At 40.8% G+C, this 22,652-nt stretch overlaps 1 protein-coding gene across 1 annotated transcript in view; it reads right to left on the bottom strand.

Moving 5' to 3' along the window:
- Positions 1–305: 305 nt before the first annotated feature.
- The window catches only part of AFG1L (AFG1 like ATPase), a 61,595-nt gene continuing 39,248 nt past the window's right edge, over positions 306–22,652 (bottom strand). Inside the window, exons 8-13 of the mRNA XM_072333469.1 lie at positions 18,087–18,169; positions 14,523–14,593; positions 14,166–14,266; positions 5,017–5,157; positions 3,755–3,868; positions 306–2,836 (exon numbers count right to left, since the gene is read on the bottom strand). Of these exons, the coding sequence (XP_072189570.1) occupies positions 2,702–2,836; positions 3,755–3,868; positions 5,017–5,157; positions 14,166–14,266; positions 14,523–14,593; positions 18,087–18,169 (645 nt within the window). The 3' untranslated portion in view covers positions 306–2,701. The remainder of the gene's footprint in view (positions 2,837–3,754; positions 3,869–5,016; positions 5,158–14,165; positions 14,267–14,522; positions 14,594–18,086; positions 18,170–22,652) is intronic.

Raw genomic sequence — 22,652 nt, 5'->3', positions numbered from 1 at the left:
TGAAAATCAGTAGCTTAGAACGACAGAGTTACGTTATTTGTTAAAACAATAATAATAAAAGAGCTACTGAACAACAACGTGAAAAGCAAATAAAGCTTTGCAGATAGGTTGTCTACAGGGATCAAGTAACAGCACTCACAGAGATTGCATCTTGAATGGCTGGACACTGAGAAATAGTTTGAGGTCTTTTCCAACCTCACTGACTCTATGATTCCTTTCTCAGTCAGGTATTTTGCCACATGTTGGCCAAGAGATTCTCAGCCAGGATGAGGCCTTTACAAACCAATATGAAGCGCTTCACATGGTCCATAATCACATGGATTTTACTCTCTGTGACAGAAAAACATCACACCACACCAGTAAGGTTGCTGTAAATGTTTCAAAAATGACATTGATGCTCACTGAGTAACTAAAGGTTAACGAGAAATGGGTTGTGGATCTAAGCTGATGTGAGTTTGCAAGGTAAGAAAAGCCCAAGAAGCCCACATTGGAACTTGGGATAGCATAAATCCAGCAATTTCAAGGCCATTAAGGGGCAATTTATTCATTGGCATTTCATTGTTTGCACTTTGGCAACTAAAACATCTTAATGTTTTAATTAATTCATGCCACAGGGACACATCTCAGTCACTGCTCAATCGCCTGGCAGCTATTTGGCCTCAGGTCCCTCCCACCCCAAACCTGCCACTGGAAAGAGAATTTATGCATGCCACACAATCATAAATGGCACCCTACAAGAAGCTCATAGGGCTTTACATTCTTTAAGGAAGTGGATACATGTAAATATGCTTCTTCTACAGGTACTGCAGCAATCTTTGCTCTGGCATCCAGGCTGGCAGACAGATTGGTCCCAGCAACTTCTCCTCACGTTCTTGACCTCAATGCAGCAACCCACACCTTCACCTCAGTGCAACCACAAATGCTGCACAGATTATAGCAGCTTTTCCTGAATTTGGGGCCAGCACACAGAATGCAGGAAAGCCTCAAAAGCCACCAGGTAAAGCTGTGCCCATCGGAGCACAAACACATCAGCCCTGGGGCTTCTGGGAAGCCATGGCTTAATGAGGTTGGCACACTGACACTGGGAGAGAGCACTCTGCTTCCACAGCCTAAGTTCTGTGGGAACACAGCCTGCCAGAGCTCCTCTCTCACATGCCCTGCGTCTCACCTGTATTTCTGCAAGACTCTGCATTTCCTCTCTACCACTGATAGAGGAGAACATATGAGCTAAACACACACACTGTTTTTTAAATAACACCAAAAAAAACCCCATCTACCACAATAAATTCTGGCTTGGACAAGGCCTGGGGCATTTCCAGCAATTAGGAAAAAAAGAAAAGTCAAGTCTAAGCTGAAACTTCAGCACAGCTGTTAGCTTAGGCCAGGCTGATGAGCAGAGACTGCTATGTACAACTTAAATTATATATGTTAGCTTTATCCATATCTAGGCATGTATGAATGAAGTATACAGCTATGAGTCTGTGTATGCACACAGACATGCACGAATCTCAGCAGTCTCTCTTTAGAAAAGCCTAAAAGAATATGTCTGAAAGCATAAATCCATTCTTTGTATGGATTAGCAGTTCCTAAGTAAACCTAATATATTCTCATTGGATTTTGCATAAATAGACATGAAAATTCTCAGGTGTAGTCACTCTTGTGGGCATAACCCAGTGGCATCAATTGTAAACTATAAGCGTAGGCTCTAAAAACAGGCATAACCTGTACCAGTAACTCCCAGGCCAAAGGAGTGGTCAGAACAGGAATCCAGCACGTGACTCCCAAAGCATCTGCACTGCTGTAACAACTCCAAGTGTGCAGGACCTCTCCACTTCCTCCTACTATACGCCTCAGTAGCACTGTCCTGCCATCCCCAGCTCAAGGCAGATGTGCTACCTGTGATGGAAGGTGCTGCAGAGATGAAAGTTCAGGGGTACATCACCAGTGTGAAAGGAGCACGCCCAGCTCGCAAGAAATGGAGAATACAGGGGAAGTATTAAGTTGCACTTACAAGTTATGGTATACACTGCCTTGTAGCTTGTAGCTTCTTTTCCCTTATGTGATTACTTGGGTTTAGTGCTCTGAGGTTTCCAGTACCCTCTAGCTCCTCCTCAGCTTGCTCTGGGATCAAACTGTTAGTTTACTATTAACCAAACTGAGCAACAGGCTGAGTACACGAAACTCTCAGAGTCTGAAAGTCAGCAGATGGTTACACACAGGAAACAGAGGGGAAAAGAAACCAAAGAACACGTTACAAAGGAGCTATGGGATTCTAGCAGAGAGCTACAGAACATCAGGCGTTCCATCAGGAAAGCCTTCCACCCGTCTCTTGTGCAAGCTGTGCAACACGGGACAGACGCAGTGCGTGAACCACAGAGTGCCCCCTTTGGGTAACAGCATTCCCGACCTGCCGTGAATCCTTGCAGTCCCAGCATGTCCAGGCTAATTCTAATCCAGTCACACTTCCTCGACATCAAATTACATTTCACAGAGAACAAAATGAAGGTACAATTTGATACTCCCACACACTGAGGGTACAGAAGAATAAGCCTGCATGTCCTAAGCATGAAAACAGTCCGATGAAAGAAACAGGGTCCAGATTAGATAAAGTGCCATTATTATTTCAGCTGTGCTAAGAGGCCTTCTGGCTCTGTAGTCTTCCTTCTTTGCACACTTCTTGGTGCTTTTATTCAACTTTTAATTACAACTGCTCCTTGTTTCTGTCCCCCTCTTTCCAGTACTGTTCAGTCTGCATTTCTGTAAGCCGTGAGACGGTACGCTGAAATGCAAAGATCTCCTCTTCTCCCGTGAACATGGAGAGACCTTTGGCAGAATCCTGTATCAGTACACAAAAACAGCGCCGCAATAGGTGAGACACAGAGCCGTACAGAAGGGATCCGACCTCAGCCTTTATATGCTGAGTGCTTTACGGGCTCGGACAACAAAAACAGCAGCACGGCACCAAGAGCACTTCTCCATTGTATGCAACGATCTCATGTTGTATGCAGATTTACACAAATATAAAAATCATTAACACCATCTCTAAGAAAAAGGAAAAACAGAATGAGCAACACAGAGAACTGTCTGTGAAGATGAGTGAGGCAGCCCTGGGCAACCTAGGAGGAGGCAGAAGAGACCAATTGCTGGATTTTAGATGTGGTAGCTAAACTTATTTTCAGACATCATTGAATACATCAGTAAGGAAAGGTTGAGGGAACTGGGTTTGTTTAGCTTAGAGAAGAGGAGGCATCAGGAAGACCTCATTGTGGCCTTCCAGTACTTGAAGGGAGCGTTTAAACAGGAGGGGGAATGGCTGTTTACAAGGGTGGATAGTGATAGGACAAGGGGGAATGGTTTTAAACTGAGACAGGGGAGGTTTAGGTTAGAGATTAGGAGACAGTTTTTTACAGAGGGTGATGCGCTTGAACAGGTTGCCCAAGGAGGCTGTGGATGCCCCATCCCTGCAGGCATTCAAGGCCAGGCTGGATGTGGCTCTGGGCAGCCTGGTCTGGTGGTTGGTGATCCTGCACATAGCAGGGGGTTGAAACTGTATGATCATTGTGGTCCTTTTCAACCCAGGCCATTCTATGATTCTATGATCTAATGACTAACAGTCAAAATTACCTTAAAACTTATGCAAAATGGTTCTATATACTGTGATATTTTCTTTAAGATTTTCTTTAAGTGTGGACCAGTGATTATGAGAGCACAACCAATTCTGTTACAAAAGGGAGAGGATGTCAGTATCATGTACCTGGCTCAAGTCCAAATCGTCCATCAACACTCTGCTGTCCTCCAGCTCCCCACTGCCGGCTTCCACCATAAACAAGCTTTGGAGAGGAGTCGCTGCAGAGCAGATAATGCGCACCTGAAAGGAACCATGCAACCACATTCAGCACCCGTGCTGCATGGAAAAGGGATTACATTGAGATGCAAACCTCAGGTAGGATCTTGTAGGTTCTTTTTCCATGCGTTTCTCCTTTCTCTAACACTGCTGACATATTAACCTCCCTTCTTCATTTGGAATATTGACCTCACAGGATCTTTTCCTTAATAGCACCTCAAACAGTAACTTTTACTCAGAGAACAGAACAACTTGGTGCTCTGCCCATGTATTTTTACCTGGACAATGCCTATGCTCGAGATGTCCCAGCAGGCTGAGCTGTGCCACTCCTCTTGCACCTAGGACACTCAGATGCACACTGCTTGCTGATAGCATGACGAAGGCTGGTCTGTGTCTGCTGGGAGGAGATGCCAGGTGCAGTGGGACACAGGCTGACCGCAGCCTTGTTGTCCTAGCACTGTGGCCAGGCCTTCACATCGCATGCAGGCAAGCCAGTGAGCACCAGGAACCTGGCTGCAGGTATGCTTAGCTCAGAGCCTTGCTGGGACATCTTGCCAGGACAGACTTGAAAAAAACATTTCCATTTATATTTCCTGATTGCAGAAACATTGAAGTGTATGCGCATATAATCAAACAAAACATGTAAAATCCTTTCTTTCATTACCTTAATATATACATATATATATATAAAACATGAACTTCTCTTTTTTGGTTGCTTTAATAGTGCTGATTTTGCTTCCATGATTGAAACCTTTGTAAACCCAAGTGAGGTGCTGTATTTATCACTAGCAGTTCAACAACCCAACGTAAAGCCCAAAGCGATTGTTTCCGTTAAAATTAATAACGTAACGATGCTATTAACTCCTCAGAGCTCAGTGCAGGAAGGATTCCTGACCAGTGTCCATACAGCCCGAAACCATTTACTCTCAGGTTGGCTTCATCACAGTCTTTCATTACTAAAATGTGGTCACGCTTATCACTCACAGACATACAATACCTACTCATTTGCCTTATTCACACCGGGGCAATTTGTGACACCAGAAGGTTGCTTCCTTGCAGCCTTTGCTGCTTATGTTCTGCAGAGTACTGATATTTAATTGGCTGGAGGTGACAGGCAGGTCTGGGGGCTCTCGTTGTTATTCCTACTCACATTGGAAAGGCTCAGCTCTCACCTTATGCTCGTAAAAGGTATCAATCAGAGTAATGAAACGCCGAGCTTGAGTCCTTTTTGCCATGGTAAGAGGTGGGATGTCGCGAACAAAGACTGTGTCAAAATGCTTTGATATTTCCAAGTAGTCACTGGCCCCAAGAGGCTGAAACAAAACAAACCACAGGAAATGGAAACCCATGAGAGAAAGATCTGTCACACCATACCCTGAACTATTACGCCTACAGAAGAAAGGGCGAAAAGTCCTCATCACATTCTTATTTATAAGATATATAGTTCAGTTTGCCCTTCCTGACACAGGTAAACGCGTGCTCACTCATACCGATGGCTTCACCCAAACACAGTTTGTTAAAAACTTGGCTCTTCTGTACCCTGACCACCTCATGTCTTGACAGCTTCAAACAGAAATGAAACACAAGCTGTAAACAGTAACACATAGGAGAATAAAAATAGTTAAGCGACAACATCAACCTAAAGCCTAAATAATTTGCACAATGAATAGGATGCCATCCAGCAGCAAGACCCCTGAAAGCACACACTAGTTACTAAATCATAAGTACAGCCGCATGTGCTTTGCCTATTAATAACTCGGACAAAAAACACTTCTGTTTTAAGTACCAAAAGCAAGAGGAAACACATAAAGAGACTATTTGTAGCAGTTCTCTTGTTTGCAGTTTCACTTGTAATGGTGCAATAAAGCGCTTTAATAAGAACTTTTGTTTCTATTTGTGTACCTAAACCATCAACAGAAGATACAGACAAGAAGTGGTACCTCATTCAAGTACGCATTCAAACGTATTCATTTAAAACGACTTTCATTACATGGAATGTCTTTTTTTTTTTACTGCGAGGTCTACCCTATTAGTACTGCGGGCAGTATTTTATCTTGAGCTTTTAAGTCACTGTACTCAGGAAAAGAGCATCACACACCTGAAATCCATCTCGTTAGTTTTACTTGTGTGGGAACATGAGTACATTGACATGACCATTCCATAAAGTAAGATCAGCAGCATCCTGCACAACGTTACAACTCCCGTCGTAACGCAATGCACTGCCTCAACAGGACAGTATGGCAATAATGCAGGGCCATATTGCTAACAACTTAAAACCAGGAAAACAGACATATTGTACCTAACAAATTACTAAACAAATTTACTGTAGGCCAAGCATAGCCGCTTCACTAGAATTTTTCCTCAAGAAATCATGGGCAATTATTAATGACCATCCATGAAGAGGACTTTGGGTTTTATTTTGAGCATGGAAACAAACCCCACAGAAACTGTCAGCACACAAGTAGAGGACAGCGAAGCTTTGGTGGCGCTCCAGAAATTCTTCTGGTGGCAAATAAGAACAAGGTGAGCTTCTCACCAACAAACCTTGCAGGCAGCGTTCAAAGACCCAGCCAGTTCCCCCAAGCGCAGTGTGGTGAATCACCTGCCTCCCTATTCACAACAATCCAACTTCCTTGCGACATCTATGGGAAAGAATGACGATACTTTCAAGTACTTCTAGGGTGTTAAAGAGCAGTATGTATCACATCTTCCACTCAAAGTTGCACATACTATTTACTTTCTCTCTGGTTTCAGTGCCCTCTGCCATTATTATGGTGTGAAAATGTCAAAGAAAGTCAAAGGAACCAGTGGACAAACACAGCAGAGCCAGCCCACCCAGCATCTCACCTCTGGATAAAGGTCAACACTAGCTGGAAAACAATTGTATTGAGCGCAAAGGAAAACAAGGCAAATAGTAAAAGCATGACACACCTTGTGAAGAAAGGGAGTCAGTATAATACTTTTGCTTCTTTCTACTGCCATAAAAGCACTGTTTATAGATGGCTACAACAGGCATCCTTATAACAGCCAAACAAGAATTCAACCTCCTTCAGCAGCTCAAGAAGCAAGCAGTTTGAAACTGTTCTAATTACACACACACAGGGCAGATGATTCCAAGTGTTTTAACAAGAATTTCTCCAACACCTCCAGCAGCACTGAGTGCTGATACTCTGTAAGTGTGGACAGAAATGTGCCTCTGGAGGCTCCTGGATCTTATCAGAACGATCTGAGCCAAGTAGCCATGACTGTTTTAGCAGAATAAGATTGTACCTCCATGCCAAGGCTCGAGTCTGGTGAGACACAACAAAACCCCTGAAGCACCAGCTGTTGTACACAGTTTAGCTGTGTAGTTCTCCACACAGAAAAGTTCTCCAACCTTCTACTTCCGGAGTTGAGAAATACACGGCCCTGCAGATGGAGGTGAAGCTTTTAATCTTGATCTCAGCATAACTTGTTCTCACTTTGAACAAGTCCTTCAAATTCCCTTCTGCCCTATTCTACTTCTTTAAAAAGAAGGAGCGATCACCAAACTCACTAATGCTCTGGGGACAGTTTAAAGCTCTCTTTGCACTGCCCTAACCAACTAACTGGTGCAGCAAAGGAAACAAAGCCAGACTAATGGGTTCAAGGCCAGCTGACACCACTGCTAGAGATGCAGACTGTGTACCCTACACACACAGGCTCCACCTAGGATAGGATTTCCACTGCTAGAACAGCTGACAGCCTGCCACCCAAGTTGTCTGCTTCTGTTGCAGTAAGATCCTCAGTATAGCTGGGTTCCGACTTCCAGCAATTGAGGTTTGTAAAAGAGGATGATATTAGTGGGAAACAGTTTCAGACACTTACCAGTGTCCCCTGTGTAAGTCTGCAGTGCTGAAGTTTATCTTATGAACATTACCCAGCGACAGAAAGGCTTTGGTTTTTTATTCAAAGGAGTACACAAAGGTATTACTTTCTCTGAAGTGGCTAATGAAGCTAAAATTCCTCCTAATATTAACACAGATGTGTGATCTTCTTACTAAAAGTTAAGTACGGTTAGGCTGGTCCTCTGACAGCATCCTGCAAATAACCACTTAATTTGGAATGTGTTTCTGGTACTGTCTGTTCTTCCTTCTGTTCTACTGGATATTGATCAAAACTGAGCTTCAGAACCACAGCAAAATAATGTCATATTTGTCAATAGCCATTTGTTACCCACTCTTTCACCTGATGAGATTTTTGTTTTCTTGCACAAAACATCAATAGATATGAATTTTCCTTACGGTACTGCTCTTCCTGGACACATCCGTAAAACTGCTGTAGATTTTTGTCATTAACTCTGATACCAGGAGTCACTATTTTCTAGGCATTGTACTAATGCAAAACGCATTAGCACTAGCATGGGCTAGCCTCCTTACAAAGTGCTTACCCCACTTCAGCCTGCTGGAGCCTGAGTTCTCGCCTTCATTTGTTTTTGTTTTTCTGTCTACTTAATGCATTTTCAGCTATCATCATCTCAGTTTGAGTAGGATGTTTATTATTTGGAGCTCTCTGTGGACTGTTTTAAGAGTTAGTCGTCATCTGTTTCTATTATATATCCCATTAATTAAAGTAGAAAGCACCCATCTTTGGTGGCTCATCAATTACAAAGCAGCTCATCTTGTAGAGGTCGCCTGAAGAATACAAAACACTTTACATGTGTTAGGAAAAGATATTTCATCTTTGGAGAAAATTTGCTTGTTGACATTGGAAGATGTTCCAGGGCTACATCCAATAAAACACCAAAGAGTTGTGACTGAACAGTAACTATAATTTAATGCAGAAACACCAACACTTCAGAACTGCCTAAAAACAAAATACAGTTTAAGACCACATAACATTTACAACTTAGATATCAGACAACAACAAAAAAAGTACAAAGCTCTTTCTGCTGCTTCCTAAGGAGCCACTACTACAGCCAATCAGAGCACCAATGTAACATTTCAAGATCACGATTCAAGCAAGGAACAGCAAACACTGAAGGATTGACCTGTGATGCATCTACATCAAAGTCTAAGCAAAAACAGAGCATTTAGGGTGCAGGTAACTTGGTGAAGAAATTTGAAGAGGCGTATGGCAGTGTGCACCTTTTACAAGATTTGGTTAGCCAAAGGCAAAGAGGAGCACACTGAAGCCTTATGAACAACCTGGGAATTTAAGGAAGAAGGCAATTTCTTAGCAGGTTTTACTCAAGGAACCTTGTGGGAAATTCAAAAGAAAAAGGAAGCATGGCATTGTGTGATTAAAGTTCACATCAGAGGGCACAGCAAGGAAAGTTCCAAATGATAGCTTTGATTTGGTGTTTCCTAACTAGGCATCTTGAGTCAGTCTGCAACTTTAAAGCATTTAACTTGCCTCAATATTGCTTGATAGGGGGCTATATAACCTGCTTGCTGAAATATAAACTGATGGATCTGTTATTCTTTCTTTCAAATGTGCTTTGAAGTACAATTTAGCTACTCTCAGTATGAAAACACCCCCAAAAACACCCCAAAACAACCTACCCCTCTTCACTGTTAATTGCACAAACAGAAGGAACATTGAAAAAATGGACTGTTCAGACAGATGCTAACCTGTGCAGCCTTAACTTAAATCTCTTGAATATAAGCAGAGTGATCAAACGCTTCCTCCCACCCTATCGGGTTCTTGACCCATGCAGTGTCCAGAACAGAGATTCTCACATAACGCACATTCATCAGCATTAGTTTTGTCCTCTTTGCTGTTGTGTCACACGGTCTCGCGTTGAAGACAAATTGTGCACTTCTTCTTTGGCTTTTGATACCACAACAACTTGGTACTTCACTTGTAATGAATTTATCTCCACAACTACGGCTGTGAATCAAGAAAGTACAAACAGAGGACAGAGAAAATCTAGCTAGAAGCACATGTAAGCTTTGGGTACTAGACTAAATGCCCTCTGACACTCAAGTCTTCTAGGTTTCAGGGATGACATCAGTTCAAAGCAGAATTCCTGCTGACTTCAGCTACAGCCACAACTATTGCGAGTTACACTACAGAGACACGAGAAAGCCTAGAAAGGTGAAAGTTAGGATTGCCAGCAGTAGAAAAGGTATTTTGTTTTCATTTTGTTTTCTTGGAGGAACGGCATTTTGGCAATTAACGTCACCATTCTTTAGGTCACCCATCGATAAAATCAGTTTTATAGATATATTTTCCTACCCTATTAAGACAGTGCGTTCATCAGTCCTTGGCAGTTGGATGACAGGATATTTTTAATAAAGAAAATCCTACAGGATATGTGAAACAATTGCTCGATCCTCGTAAAAAATAAAAAAGGCTACAATGCTCTCGACTGCATTAAGAAGTCGGTACTGCCAGCAGAGGGCAGCAGTTGCTACGCTCAAGCGAGAGGAAAACTGAAAGACGGCCCTGGGAGCTGAACAGTACCTACTCACTCCCTTAGGACCTTGGAGGATTAAATACAAGGTACGCTGTCGTCTCAATTATTTAGACCAGCTCAGGAGTCAAGCCAAGCTGTCACAACAACCAGGTTTTAAACAAAATGTTAAAAGAAAAGTGAAGAAAGAGAATTGGCAGAGGGGGATTTTTTTAAGGCTTAATGGATACTGGCCTTAATGTGCGTAAATAGAAATGAAACTTCGCTTTGATGGGGTATGATTAAAAAGGAACAAAAACACAGTTCTGAAAGATTACCCCAGAGAAGCACATTTACAGGGAGCCATTTTAAGCAGAAAACTACTTTCATGCCACCACTCACCGTACTGCCATATAAGCCCCAGATGTGGCACAGACCTGAAAAACTACTTTTTATTTTGCTTTAAAGCAATTGAAATGGATCGATATTCTATCACCCCATATCTTACAATTTCCCACACGTTCCTATAATCTGGTAAAATTAAAAAGAAACAAGAAGTTAACATTTGATTTTAACTGAATTAGCTAAAAAATAGACCTTTCCTCAGTGAGGAAACTGATGTAAAAATTAATGCTATCAAATCAACTGCATGTCACACACCTGTGCTTTACTTCTATACAGATTAACGGGCAACTGTTAGTTACTAATACCTGCTGCCATATTTTAGACCTACTTACATTGTTGATATGGAAAAAAATACATAATAAGATGTGAAGAAAGAAAATAAACTGGGATACTATGTAGGTCACTCTGAAAGTAATGCCTCCTATTTATTCCCATGGAAACTACAACAGACACAGAGAGCACAATAACAGTGTTTGATAGAGCAAATTCTATCAATTCTATCTAAATTCTGTAGCTACAAAAGACAACATTTCAACACTGTCACCACCATATATAAATAGCTATGCATTTTTTGCCAGTGATGAACAAGATCCTGCATGCCACACTTGCAATAATCTGCACCAGCTGATCTGACCCACTGTTGCCATTGCCACAGCTAAAACACACCACCCATCACCTTACTGTGCTCACATCCACTGTTTGGTCTCCACCAGTCTTCAGCAAGCATTAATGAATGTCAGTGGGTGCCAGTTTTTCCACATGGAGGAACTCAGTGACACACCTTTGCTTCATACTTCCATCTCAGACACCATTCTGTCAGGCTGCTCCTCTGCTGCCATCTGTCACACAGCAACAACATGAAATGGGGTACTGGTGGAAAAATTCACCCTCTGCTGCTGTACCACCACCATCTGCCACTGATGTTGGAGGCCAACATAGTGAAATAGGAAGCATTACTTTTGGAGCAGCCATTGTAAATAGAAGTCCAAACAGAGCTGATACATTCTATTATGAAACTCCCTTCTAATCATACACCTTTCCCATTCTAGATGAGTGCTTCAAACTGACTTCATGTGAATATGCATCCATATGTGTAAACAAATGTAAAAAAATCAGTTATTTACTGCATATCTGAGACTACTATTTGCTCTCAAGTTAAACTTTCCTTCACTTGCTGAGAAATTGTTCTTCTGTGTTGTGGATCAAGAATGTCAAATTTGGAAGAAAGCTGCTTTGGTGTCGGTGCGATGCCTTAAACACGATCAGGGCAGCGCCATTCAGACCGCAGGAAGTGACCATCCGTGGCAAAATACATTCTGCAATCACAGACTGACGGTAGAGGAAGTACTGCCCATCTCCCTGAAGCACAAATGGGTTGAGCACAGGCAGCTCCCCCTCCTGACGTTCTCCTGTGAGCTGCTGAACTCAGGTACAGCATACACAGGGGTAGTGACAGCAGAGATCCCAACACCCACACTTCTCTGGCTGCAGACACTTTAAGACCAGAAGAGACCTTGAGATCACCCACTTCCCTAAATGTTAGAGACAGTCAGCCTACAAACAACTACTACTTTAGCTCAAACAGCTCTTCCTAAGATGATACGCAGTTTGGACACAAAACATAGGACAGGTAGGCTCTGCCATTTCCTTCAGTACTTGGGGAAAGTATGCTGCCGCTTTTTTCTTTTTTTTCCTCTCTCTAACCTGAATTTCTCTGTATTCTCTGGCTTTCATCATGTTTCTTCTGTTAGATTTAGGAGCCCGTTCATACCTCTGTTTTTCCCAAGTAAGGCAGCTGTGCGTTACAAAACTATCTTCCAGTCCTCTTTTTGACAAACTGCACAAAACGAACTGTAAATCTGTCACATGAGGGCACAAATTCTCCAGCTCCAACAATTTGTGCCTTTTTCAACAGCCTCTTCAGAATTTTTGGTACCTTCTCGAAAATCCTGATGTCAAAACCACAACTAATGTTCTGTCATCAATCTCACGGAGCTGCCACCAAAGCTAAAGTATTCTTTCTACCCCCCTGTCTATGGCATCAGCCCAGGAGAAATCAGGTCTCAGTACTCTGGCACCCCATTTGGTAACAAGCCTTCTGCAATAAATATTCTTATACGTTAGTTAACTAACTTTTCGATCCATTTAACAGATAATGCCAATTTCTTAGTAAGAACGCCATGTACGGAAGTCAACCTTCTCCGCAAAATCAGGGAGACTGGAATTCATTTCATTTCCATTTGTTCATTATCTTCAGTATGAAACCAGAAGCAGCTTTCCTAAGAACACTTCTGGACTAAAAGCTGACTGATAGACTGAAGTTATACAGGTCCCGCTCGTGGTTTTTGCCCGTTGTTTGTTACCACTGGCACACAGTAGCACTCTTTAGTGCTCTAGAATTTCACTTGCAGTCTGAACATTCACTTTAAATAAAAACCTTGTCAAAGATCTCAGCCCAGTTTTCCAGCACTGAGATGCACTTGCAGGCTGTTTATAACACATTCTCAAATTATTAACAGATTGAAAGTTATTTCACTACTCTTTAGTGAAATGCATATTTTACCCTGCTTCATCTAGAGCCGAGTTTTCCCCAAAAAACCTTTTCCTTTTTTCCAGATCATTATTAAAGGATCAGTATTCTCTGAGAAGAAGCCAGAAATGTCCAGGTGGTATAAACCGTACCAAAATTCCCGTCCTGCTTGATAAAAACAAAAACTGGTTCTGTTTGAAACTGAAAACCTGTGAAGTCCAAAACCTACATACAGCCTGCAATGTAATTATTTGAAAAGAACTTTTGCTGGTTATCACCTCAGTAGCTACAGGGAAGTGAAAGCAGTGCCCACAAGGAAGTGAAAGCAATGCTACAATCAAAGGATTGGTGAACATACTGGAAAAAAGAAGACAGGTGCTATCAGCCCAGTTAAGGGTTGTGATCACATCGCAGTAAGTCCAGGGGTAGGATAGTCCATGAGGTCATACATAGAATGCATTTCAGGAATCACACCCACACACAATCATAAAACACACCTAACAGAATTTGGCAGTATTTAAAGAAATACAAGTTTTTGAGAAAGCCTGTGGCTGAACAGGCCTCATACAGCGAGTCACAACTAAGGGAAGCAACAACAGATTAGAACAGCAGCAAAGCATTACTCTAATGGCAGCAGGATTACTCTTCCTTTGCTCAAGTACCAACTTAAAACCCAAATTTTAACAACAGTGTTCGGATGCTTTTTATATGTGAATATGTTTTGTCTATTAATATTCCAACAATGATCCCAGCCCAGGCAAATACTGCAGTAGGATTTTTGAAGGCAATGCAATTAAAAGTGAATTTACCGTATTATTAAAAAGAAAATGATTCCTGTTCTTTTGGGAAGTTGGTTGGTTGGGTTTTTTTTTTTTTCCTTTTAAATTCAAAATCTTTCTGCAGGTTAAAAAAGCTTTTTATTTAATTTTAATTCCGTAAGACTGGGAAAAACAGTAAGTTTGTATTGTGTTGTTTTTTTAAACTGTGAAAAGCCTGAGCGTTAACTGATCTAGATTTGACTGGGTACTCACTCTGTCGCACAGCTCTTCAAACGTGAAGTCTGCAATGGTTCCACACGCTTTATTCAGCCTCAGCTCTCTGCCTTGCACTTTTAGAATCCTTGGTCTAGTTACTATGGGAACATGAACAAAGACTCAATCTTCTCTGGATAATTACTATAAAATTCATCTCTTACAGATAGGAAATGCATAGCTTGATGAATAATAGCACATGATTCAACACATAAATTAGACAAAATGCTGATACAATGACTGCCACTTGAGTGTGGCATCAACCCATATACAGCAATGGAACTTATTAATTGGTCAGTGGAGATTGGGCATTGTGTTCTAAATGTATTCTCTTTCAAGAGAAATTAACTTACGTACAATCATTTTGTTTCTGAGCCAGCTCATCAAACAACTTATCCATGACAGCCTCCACATCAGCTTCACTTGTGCTACAGTGAAAAGAATAATAGAATATGAAATTAATAACACTTGAAGCCAACATCAAACAGCTGCCTGAGCCTGCTTAGCTTTTTGCCCATAAAAAAGAGAACAGGATGTTATGCTCTAAATACAAACATTAGATTTAGAATACACTTAAAAGTAGAGAATATTAACTCTCAGGTAGATGATTCTGCCTTATTTGCATACACTGAAAGACTTCTGTGTTTTGAGCCGTTTCCAGTAATGAGGCAATACAGGCAGAGCAGATCCATTAACACTATGTGTACACAATGAGAAAAAAGGCTTCTGGCTCTATCTAGCATGCAAAATAAGAGCAAATAGACAAGGCAAGGCAGTCAAGCACCTAAAGAAGTATCCTTTGAAATGTCTGAAGGGACTTATTGAAATTAAATATTAGAGCGGCTTTATGGAGGAAAAGAAAGAAGAAAAAAAATCAAGTCAACTGATTGCATTGAATGAATTGTACACAGCTTGTAAAATTAAAGTGAGATTCATAATGCCAGCATTAGTAATTGTATCTGTTTCGTGTTTTCCTCCCACCCCATAAAACACTGTTTCGGAAAAGGTCAGCCATGGGTAAGGAAAATGTACAGTATCTGTACACACAGCTGAAGTTTAAGTTCTACTTCTGGTACCATGAGGATGGTAAATCAGTGCAATCAGAGAATTGTTTTTATATTCCAAAATGGTTTACAAGGCCAAACTCCTTGTGTCCGTCCTCCTTAAAGAAGACAGATAACATGTCTAGCTGAGTTCAAAAGCAGAGAACAGTAAATTAAGGCTACAGCAGGCAACAAACCTGTGCTCAAATACACAATGCTTCATCAAGGCTTTTACAGTACTTGGTGCAAAAAGTCTACCTTTACAGATAGCAGATGCACCTAAGTTGTGTTGCTGTGCACAGACGCCCATAAAGCGACAAGTGATGGTCAGCATATGACACAAATGTTTTCCTTGTCATTAAACCTTACGCATCTTAAATGTGTTAAAAGCAAAACTGAAATGTCTACTTTAGTAGTTCAAAATTAGTGATACCAAATCTCGTAGACAGAGAGAAATCTGGGGGAAAAAGACTTTTGCAAGTTGTATTTGAAGCCCTCAGAATAAAACTCTTCTAAGTAGGTGGTTATGCCAGATAAAATACCTTCCAAAAGAATTAGATTTCTGAATAAAAAAGTGACAAACAAAAAGGAACAGACAAACCCAGAACAAAGCCAAAACGCAGGGAGGAGAGCACTTGCGTATCAGAGAAGACGCACCTGGGCATGAAGGTGAGGTAAAGACTACAAGAAACACACAAACATGATACCAAGGTGCATATTTGTACCTAATTGCCAAGAAAGTTTGTTTTGAAAATAGACTCCCGGGACTGAGATCAAGGAAGTTGCTTTGATCAGTCATCTTGTAATTACGTTACACTGATTGCTTTCAGATGAGTAAAAGCAACTTAAGTCAACTCCTGGATGCAACCCTTATTCGAAATGAAGAAAAGAGTACACAGATTATGAAGCAATGTGAGAAGTTAAAATTCTGATGATGGTATTACAACCATTAGTAGTGGAATATATATATGCTGAACAAAAAGATTTTCTTTGGGGGACAAGACTAGATGAATTTTGACAATGTGAAGCAAAATACTATACAGTACCTAATAATTAAGAAAGAAAAGAAAAGCCACACACACAAAACCCCACTAAGTGATTCTGTAGGGCTGAAAGTACCAATGAACAAATCTGAATAGAAGAACAAATGCAATTCCCTCAGAGAAAGGGCTGACAATGAGGCTAAGCATCTTATCCCCAATGGCAGCCACAGGACTTCTCCTGTTTTTCATTGCTTCTAAATGAATTACCTAAATTCTAGAGGTAGTGAACACCCTTCCAATGTCAGAGCATGGAAAAGATTTATCGCCAATGTCTGTCATTCATTTGGTCACAAGTTTCTCAGCAGAACACCATGAAATGCATGGACAGGGCACTGCCCCTGGGCCTTATTCACACAGCCCTTCTTCATTGAGAAGCGATGTCACTTTACCCTGTTACCTATGAAAAGCCACGTGTGTAGTCTTCATTTATTTAGAGTACGGAGAGTGAAGAAAAGAACATGATAAGGGCTTTCCACAGCTATCAAACAGAAGGTCACAGAGTGCACCAGGCACACTAAGCACAGCTTGAAGCAAGGACAGCTGTGTGGGGAACAGAGCAAGAGCCACGGGAACCAACTCTGAGATAACAGCGCCTATTTCCAGCAGTACCTCCAAGAAGACAGCATGAAACTTAAAAGTAAAAAATAAAATGGAGCAATACAAGAATACAGAACGAGAGATTTTTTAAGCTGAAATTTCCATACTCAGGATGTTGTAATTTCTTCCCAGAATTAGCTGGAGATGAGTAGATTCCTTTTTTGCGCGTGAACAAGTTAACAGTGAGGCCAGGCCCTAACAATCCTGGAACGAAGGAAGCAATGAAGGAAAACATTCAAACACAGGTTTGGAATGAAGTGGAGGAAGAAATCTGGTATTTCGTTTACATTTTCCAGAAGCAATTTACCTGCTGCAACTGTGCTAAGCAGGACTTTTTTCAGGCAAAAAAGCAAAACTTCTATCTTGTAGTGTAGCAACAGGGGCAGGCTTGATTTCATATATTCATGACAGAGGTGGAATGCAAACACTGCACCCTTCTTCAGGCAAACGTGATTTTAAATCAATATTGCATACAGGGTTGAAAGATACCATGGTTAAAAATCTCATTTTAAGCTATTGTCTGCCTTACTCGTGTTGTCACCAATTGAATAATACTATAACTAAATAAGAGACAGGAAAATGCCTGCGATGTAAAGGTTTCAAAGTAGTTTTCAAAAAGAAAGGACATTTCTAGTAGGCAGATAATGCTGCAACTGTGCACGTGTTCTTTAAAGACATTTATTTGCAAACACAGAATAAAGTGCTGAAGAAATTTTGTCACAATAAACAGAAAATGTCAAAATATGAGTTTGCTGTTTTTCTTCCAATCCACAGCACTGGAAACACCCAACACGAGATGAATCCTTGTCATTGGAAACACCCAACATTAAATGAATCCTTGTCATTAGATTTCCACAAATACTTAATTACTTAAATACAATAAGGATGTTCTTCTATTATAAGAGAATTGTGCAATCTCTTACAAGAGGATATTCATTACTTTCTAGCCATCTGTCACTTCAGTTCTCCAAACACCACACCTCCCCAAAAAATCTAATTAGTTTTTATTCAGCCACACATTATAAACGATGCTAGTGTGGGTACTGAAAATGTAGTTTAATGAAGTTAATATCGAGGCATAATGGAAGGCGGTTTGCTGAACAAAATGGACCAGAAAGCAAAGAAAGGAAAAGTCACACCCTGCTAATTCTACTACACATTTTTCATCTCCCATTCACTAAGAAATTATTGGCTAATAAGGAAAAAGAGGGCAAATACCGTACTGTAGATCAACTTACAGGTAGTACAGTTTTCCAGCAGCAGGAAGCACTCGTTTCCTGTAGTCTATTCCAGAATCCAGCTGGACTGTGCTGCAGTATTTCTACAGAGAGGGAAAAAAGAAAGAAGCTTTCCTCAAGCCAAAGCTGTAGTTATTACTGCCTGCATTAGATAGAAGGCACACTGCTGTGGCAAACTATCAGCACGAATATCACCTGCAACCCACATTTGAGATATAAGACCGAAGTCTCCTTTATCACTACTGAAGCAAAGAAATAAACTGAAAGCTACACACGCATTCAAAACAAAAACAAAGTGACTGTTTCCAAAAATGCATCAGTTAGAAAATTTATGCAGATTGAAAGAGCAATGAACAAAGTGGGTATTCCATAATAACTCTGATTGATAGAGCTTTGTTCGGTGCTGGTAGGGATTAGAAATAATTATTATGACATTCAAGAATATAAATTTAAAAATGGGAAATGAGGAGCAATAAACGTTTAACAGATCACAACCAACTTCGAGCAACAGAGATGACTAAACCTACTACTCTCCCAGCTGAAGAGAGTTGGGTTTTTTACCTTCTACTAAGATCAACGGTGCTGTAAGTCAAACATCATGTATGTAAGCTGTCTTACAAAAGCCTTAATACAAAGTCTTGCTACAAAATGCACTGAAGCATAAAGGGGAGTAAAGGAAGCTACAAAACCCAAACCCTTTCTGATAATGTACCATCCATTCAGACAAGGAACTTTAAAAGAAAAAAAATCAAGCTTCTGAGCATTCATACCAGCTGTACTAAACAGTGATTTATTATTATTATTTACCCGAGACCTTAAGGTTGAGAGCAATGTTCTATCTAACCCCAGTGGGATTAAGATTTTACAGCCTCTAGCAAAGGGAATATCTCTGTTTACCTATCAGTACTGCTGCCAACATACACAACTGCCGGCTGTTACACAACCCCAAGCAAAAGAAGCTAAAGAAAAGGAGGGCAAGTTTTAATATTTTAGAAGATACATCTCTGATAGCAATTTAATTAAAGCAAGTCAGTTTATTTTTGTAGGTAACTCAGCCCTGTTCTTTGGGTTGGTAGGATCCACTGAACGATTCTGCACTGCGGCTGCACTATGAGCTACTAGTTTAATATTCTTGCTTAGCATTTCATATTCTCTATCAAACTTCTTTTGAAGCCCACGTGAGGCCGTTCAGATTGGAAACATCAAATCTCACTTACAGCAACTACGCTACAAAAATAAACATCCTCAGATTTCTGAAGGACTGTCCCCTGTGATTTAAGGGACAACGGCCCTTTTGAGCAAACCACGTTGCACAGGACTCAGTGAATACAAATATCTGCCAGAGTGACTGCGTCGATTCACGGCACTCATTTTTGCCCCTGACAATTACTGAAGGTTCTACACTTATTTTAAACCTCCAACTTCTCTGCAGAGATATACAGAGAAAGAAAGATGATGAAGAAATGATTCCGAGAGCACAGAATCCCGGGGAAACGCATGTATTTTTAATTGCGGTAAGTGAGAAAGCCATGCTAATCAAATCATTATGCCGGTCTAAGGCTACTGCAAACACAATAGCATTGGTGCTACAATATTATTACAATCTATTCCCTTTCTCTTGGTGAAAGCTTGCAAAGGAAAAGAGTAATGAAGCGGAAGAAAAAAGTTGCAGAGATGTGCGATAACATGCAGGAGGAAAGGAGGGTGTGTGTGTTTTCTTCAGCATCAGGCAGACAGGCAGGGCTAGAAGGGAGGTTGCTGAAGTCTCACTGCAAAGCTGTGCACTTGGTTGTTCCTTGACATGCAGCGATGCAGGGCATCTTTCTGCCTAAAGCTGTATTTTTCCAAAGTAGTAGATTAGCTCAAGTACTATTTTCTTCATGTTAGCAGGAATAAAACCCTGCTATCAGGATGGTGGATGCGTGGATATTAAAGTTTATTTAGATTTTAGATACTCTGATATTTAGCAAAACTATTTAACACTTCTGTTTTTTTTTTCTTCCTTCTGGAAACAACAGATGGCAAATTTAGCATGAATTCAGCCTCATCCCTTTGGCCTTCAAGACAGGATGCGAAACCGTACCACTCTTCCAGAGTGCTGTGCTGCAAGACAGACAGAACAGCAAACACAGAACTGCACGTACTCAGGAGCGTGGCATGTTCTTTTGCCTTACCAAAATGCACCTGAAACACTGTAGCCGTGTTTACAGCATGCTGTATCAGCTGTGCTGATATTTACAGCAGCACTAGCAGCTAGGCTGCTAATGACTGCTGTGAAAAGCAGGCACCGTGCGTGCTCAAATACAGACCAGCAGTGGGGAAAACGACACAGGTCAGTGAGGCGTGCAGAGATACGTGTCAGCACTTGGGGATGCAACACTTCAGTCTGTTTGCATTCTGCTTCCAAGCTTAGTGCTCCTTAAACACAACCACAGTCTGTTCTGACTCGTGATATAACATTACAGTGAATGAGTTTTGGAGATAAGAACTGGAGATGTAAATATTATCGACATAGATATGAAGTGTGTCCCTTCTTCCAACTTCCCTCCTTTTTCTCATTCTTGACAATAATTAGTGTTATCAATATTCAGGATAAATCACTATTGTTAACAACCCCGGTTAAGAAGAACTGGTTTACAAAAAGCTAATTTATGGTTTGGGGTCCTTTTACAGCTATGAACAGTTGCCTGAGGGAAAGATACTCCTTTTTCCTATAAGCCTTATAGTGTATAATCGTAGACACACATCACACTACATTAGAATCCAAGGTGTTGTACCATTATGTAGCTTATTTGGAAAATACCTGTTAGAAATCATGGGCTATAGTGCCTTTCATCCAGAAAAGAGCAGTTCAGAGATATATCCAATACAGTTCTTACAGTCCTATTGATTTTTTGCTGCCTTAGAAAGCCAAGGCCAAACAAAATACAAACAAGATGGAAAAACACAACTCTGATACACAGCAGTTTTCTGTAGCACATGACAGAAACACAGGGGACAGCTAACTGGAAATTCTGAAAAATGGAAAACATTCAGGCATTGTATAAATATATATATAAAATAGATGGCCCCCACCATTAAAAGGAAACGTTATAATCTGTAGAGCAACGTGTTTTCAGGAAGCATTCCATTCCAACATGATTGTTGTTGTTATGTTGTAAGCTTAGAAGGCAGGAATGGCTTTCTCCTTATGTGAACGTACAGCAAAGATCTGTAGGTACTACTGGAAAATAACAACAACAATAAAACAGAAGCACAAATTAAACAAGCAACGATTAAATGATGTGGTGGAAGAAGTGTCTGCCAACAAAACACCACACAACCAAGCACTGTTGCAGGCACTGCTATTTCCACTAACTCAGCTCAGATTCCACACTGAGGAGAAAGGGTCCGACAGCAGCACCAGTGAACTCAGGGCTGCTGTGGGAGGACTGCTTGCACCAGCAGGCAGTAACAACAGCGTTTCTCATCCACGTTGAGAATGTGCTGGTGGAGACTGTTCTAAAGGGGAGGGGGGCTCAGCACTTGGTCACCTTCATTCAAAGCCAGAGTCAAAAAGGTCACAAGGAAGCTACGCACAGAGCAGAGATCAGAAGGATTTTCCTTTTGGGGTTTCCTTTGTAGGCAAGGGTAGCCACCCAGGCTCTTTGTGTCTATACATGTAAACATTCACTTATCTGCTTCACAGGAGCACATGGGGCAAAACGTTCATATTTGTAAATGCCTTAAATGGTAAAAAAGACAGCATGCAATCTAAACGTGTAAGAGAAAAAATAAAATAAAGGACACTAAAACACGCATTTCCAGGCTAAAAACTCAAAATATTAGAATTACAAAAATAAAAATGGATCCATGGTTGCATAATATAGAATTAAATGCCGAATGCCATAGAAGTTACGTACAGTGAGTGTACGTTCTCACTTCTACAGAGCTGGCAGCAACATTATATTCCTCTACTACAGAACCAGAAAAAGAAAACAATATTATCACTCACAAATTCCACAAACTCTTAATTGAAAATACAAAAAGAAAAAAGAAAAATAAATAAAAAAAAAGAATGGCACGCCTCTACTTTTTCCCCTTATTTTTTTCTATAGCATGGAAAAAAAAACAACCCAACCAAAAACCTAGCAGAATTACGTAGAGAAGTTCTAGTTTCCCCCTCCGTCTTCAGACTAACTTCACCACCACCGAACTGATTAAACCCTGCAGACGTGATTGCGTCCTCACAGTCACTAATCACCACCACGGAATTCTAATCAACAGTCAAAGAACTAACCAGTGGCGGCTTCAGACTGTTAGTACTTAATTGTCAAAGCCGCACTTGTCACTATTGGTTTATACAGTTTTTATATATATTTCTTTTTCTTATTTATTTTTTTTTTAAAGATACAGATTTACAATTACAAATTACAATTACAAATTTCACTTGCTCGGGCTACACTTCTACTTCCCTTTTGATGTAAACACGTAAAACTGAAGCTACAGCTCACCTGGTCTTTTCCCACACAACTACTTTCTGTTTCCAGGAGATTTTCTATTCTACAGAGATATTTCAAGTCTGAC

The sequence above is a fragment of the Excalfactoria chinensis genome, chromosome 3, assembly GCF_039878825.1.
Source record: "Excalfactoria chinensis isolate bCotChi1 chromosome 3, bCotChi1.hap2, whole genome shotgun sequence".
Taxonomy (NCBI): Eukaryota; Metazoa; Chordata; class Aves; order Galliformes; family Phasianidae; genus Excalfactoria; species Excalfactoria chinensis.
This window is presented reverse-complemented; position numbering and strand designations above follow the sequence as displayed.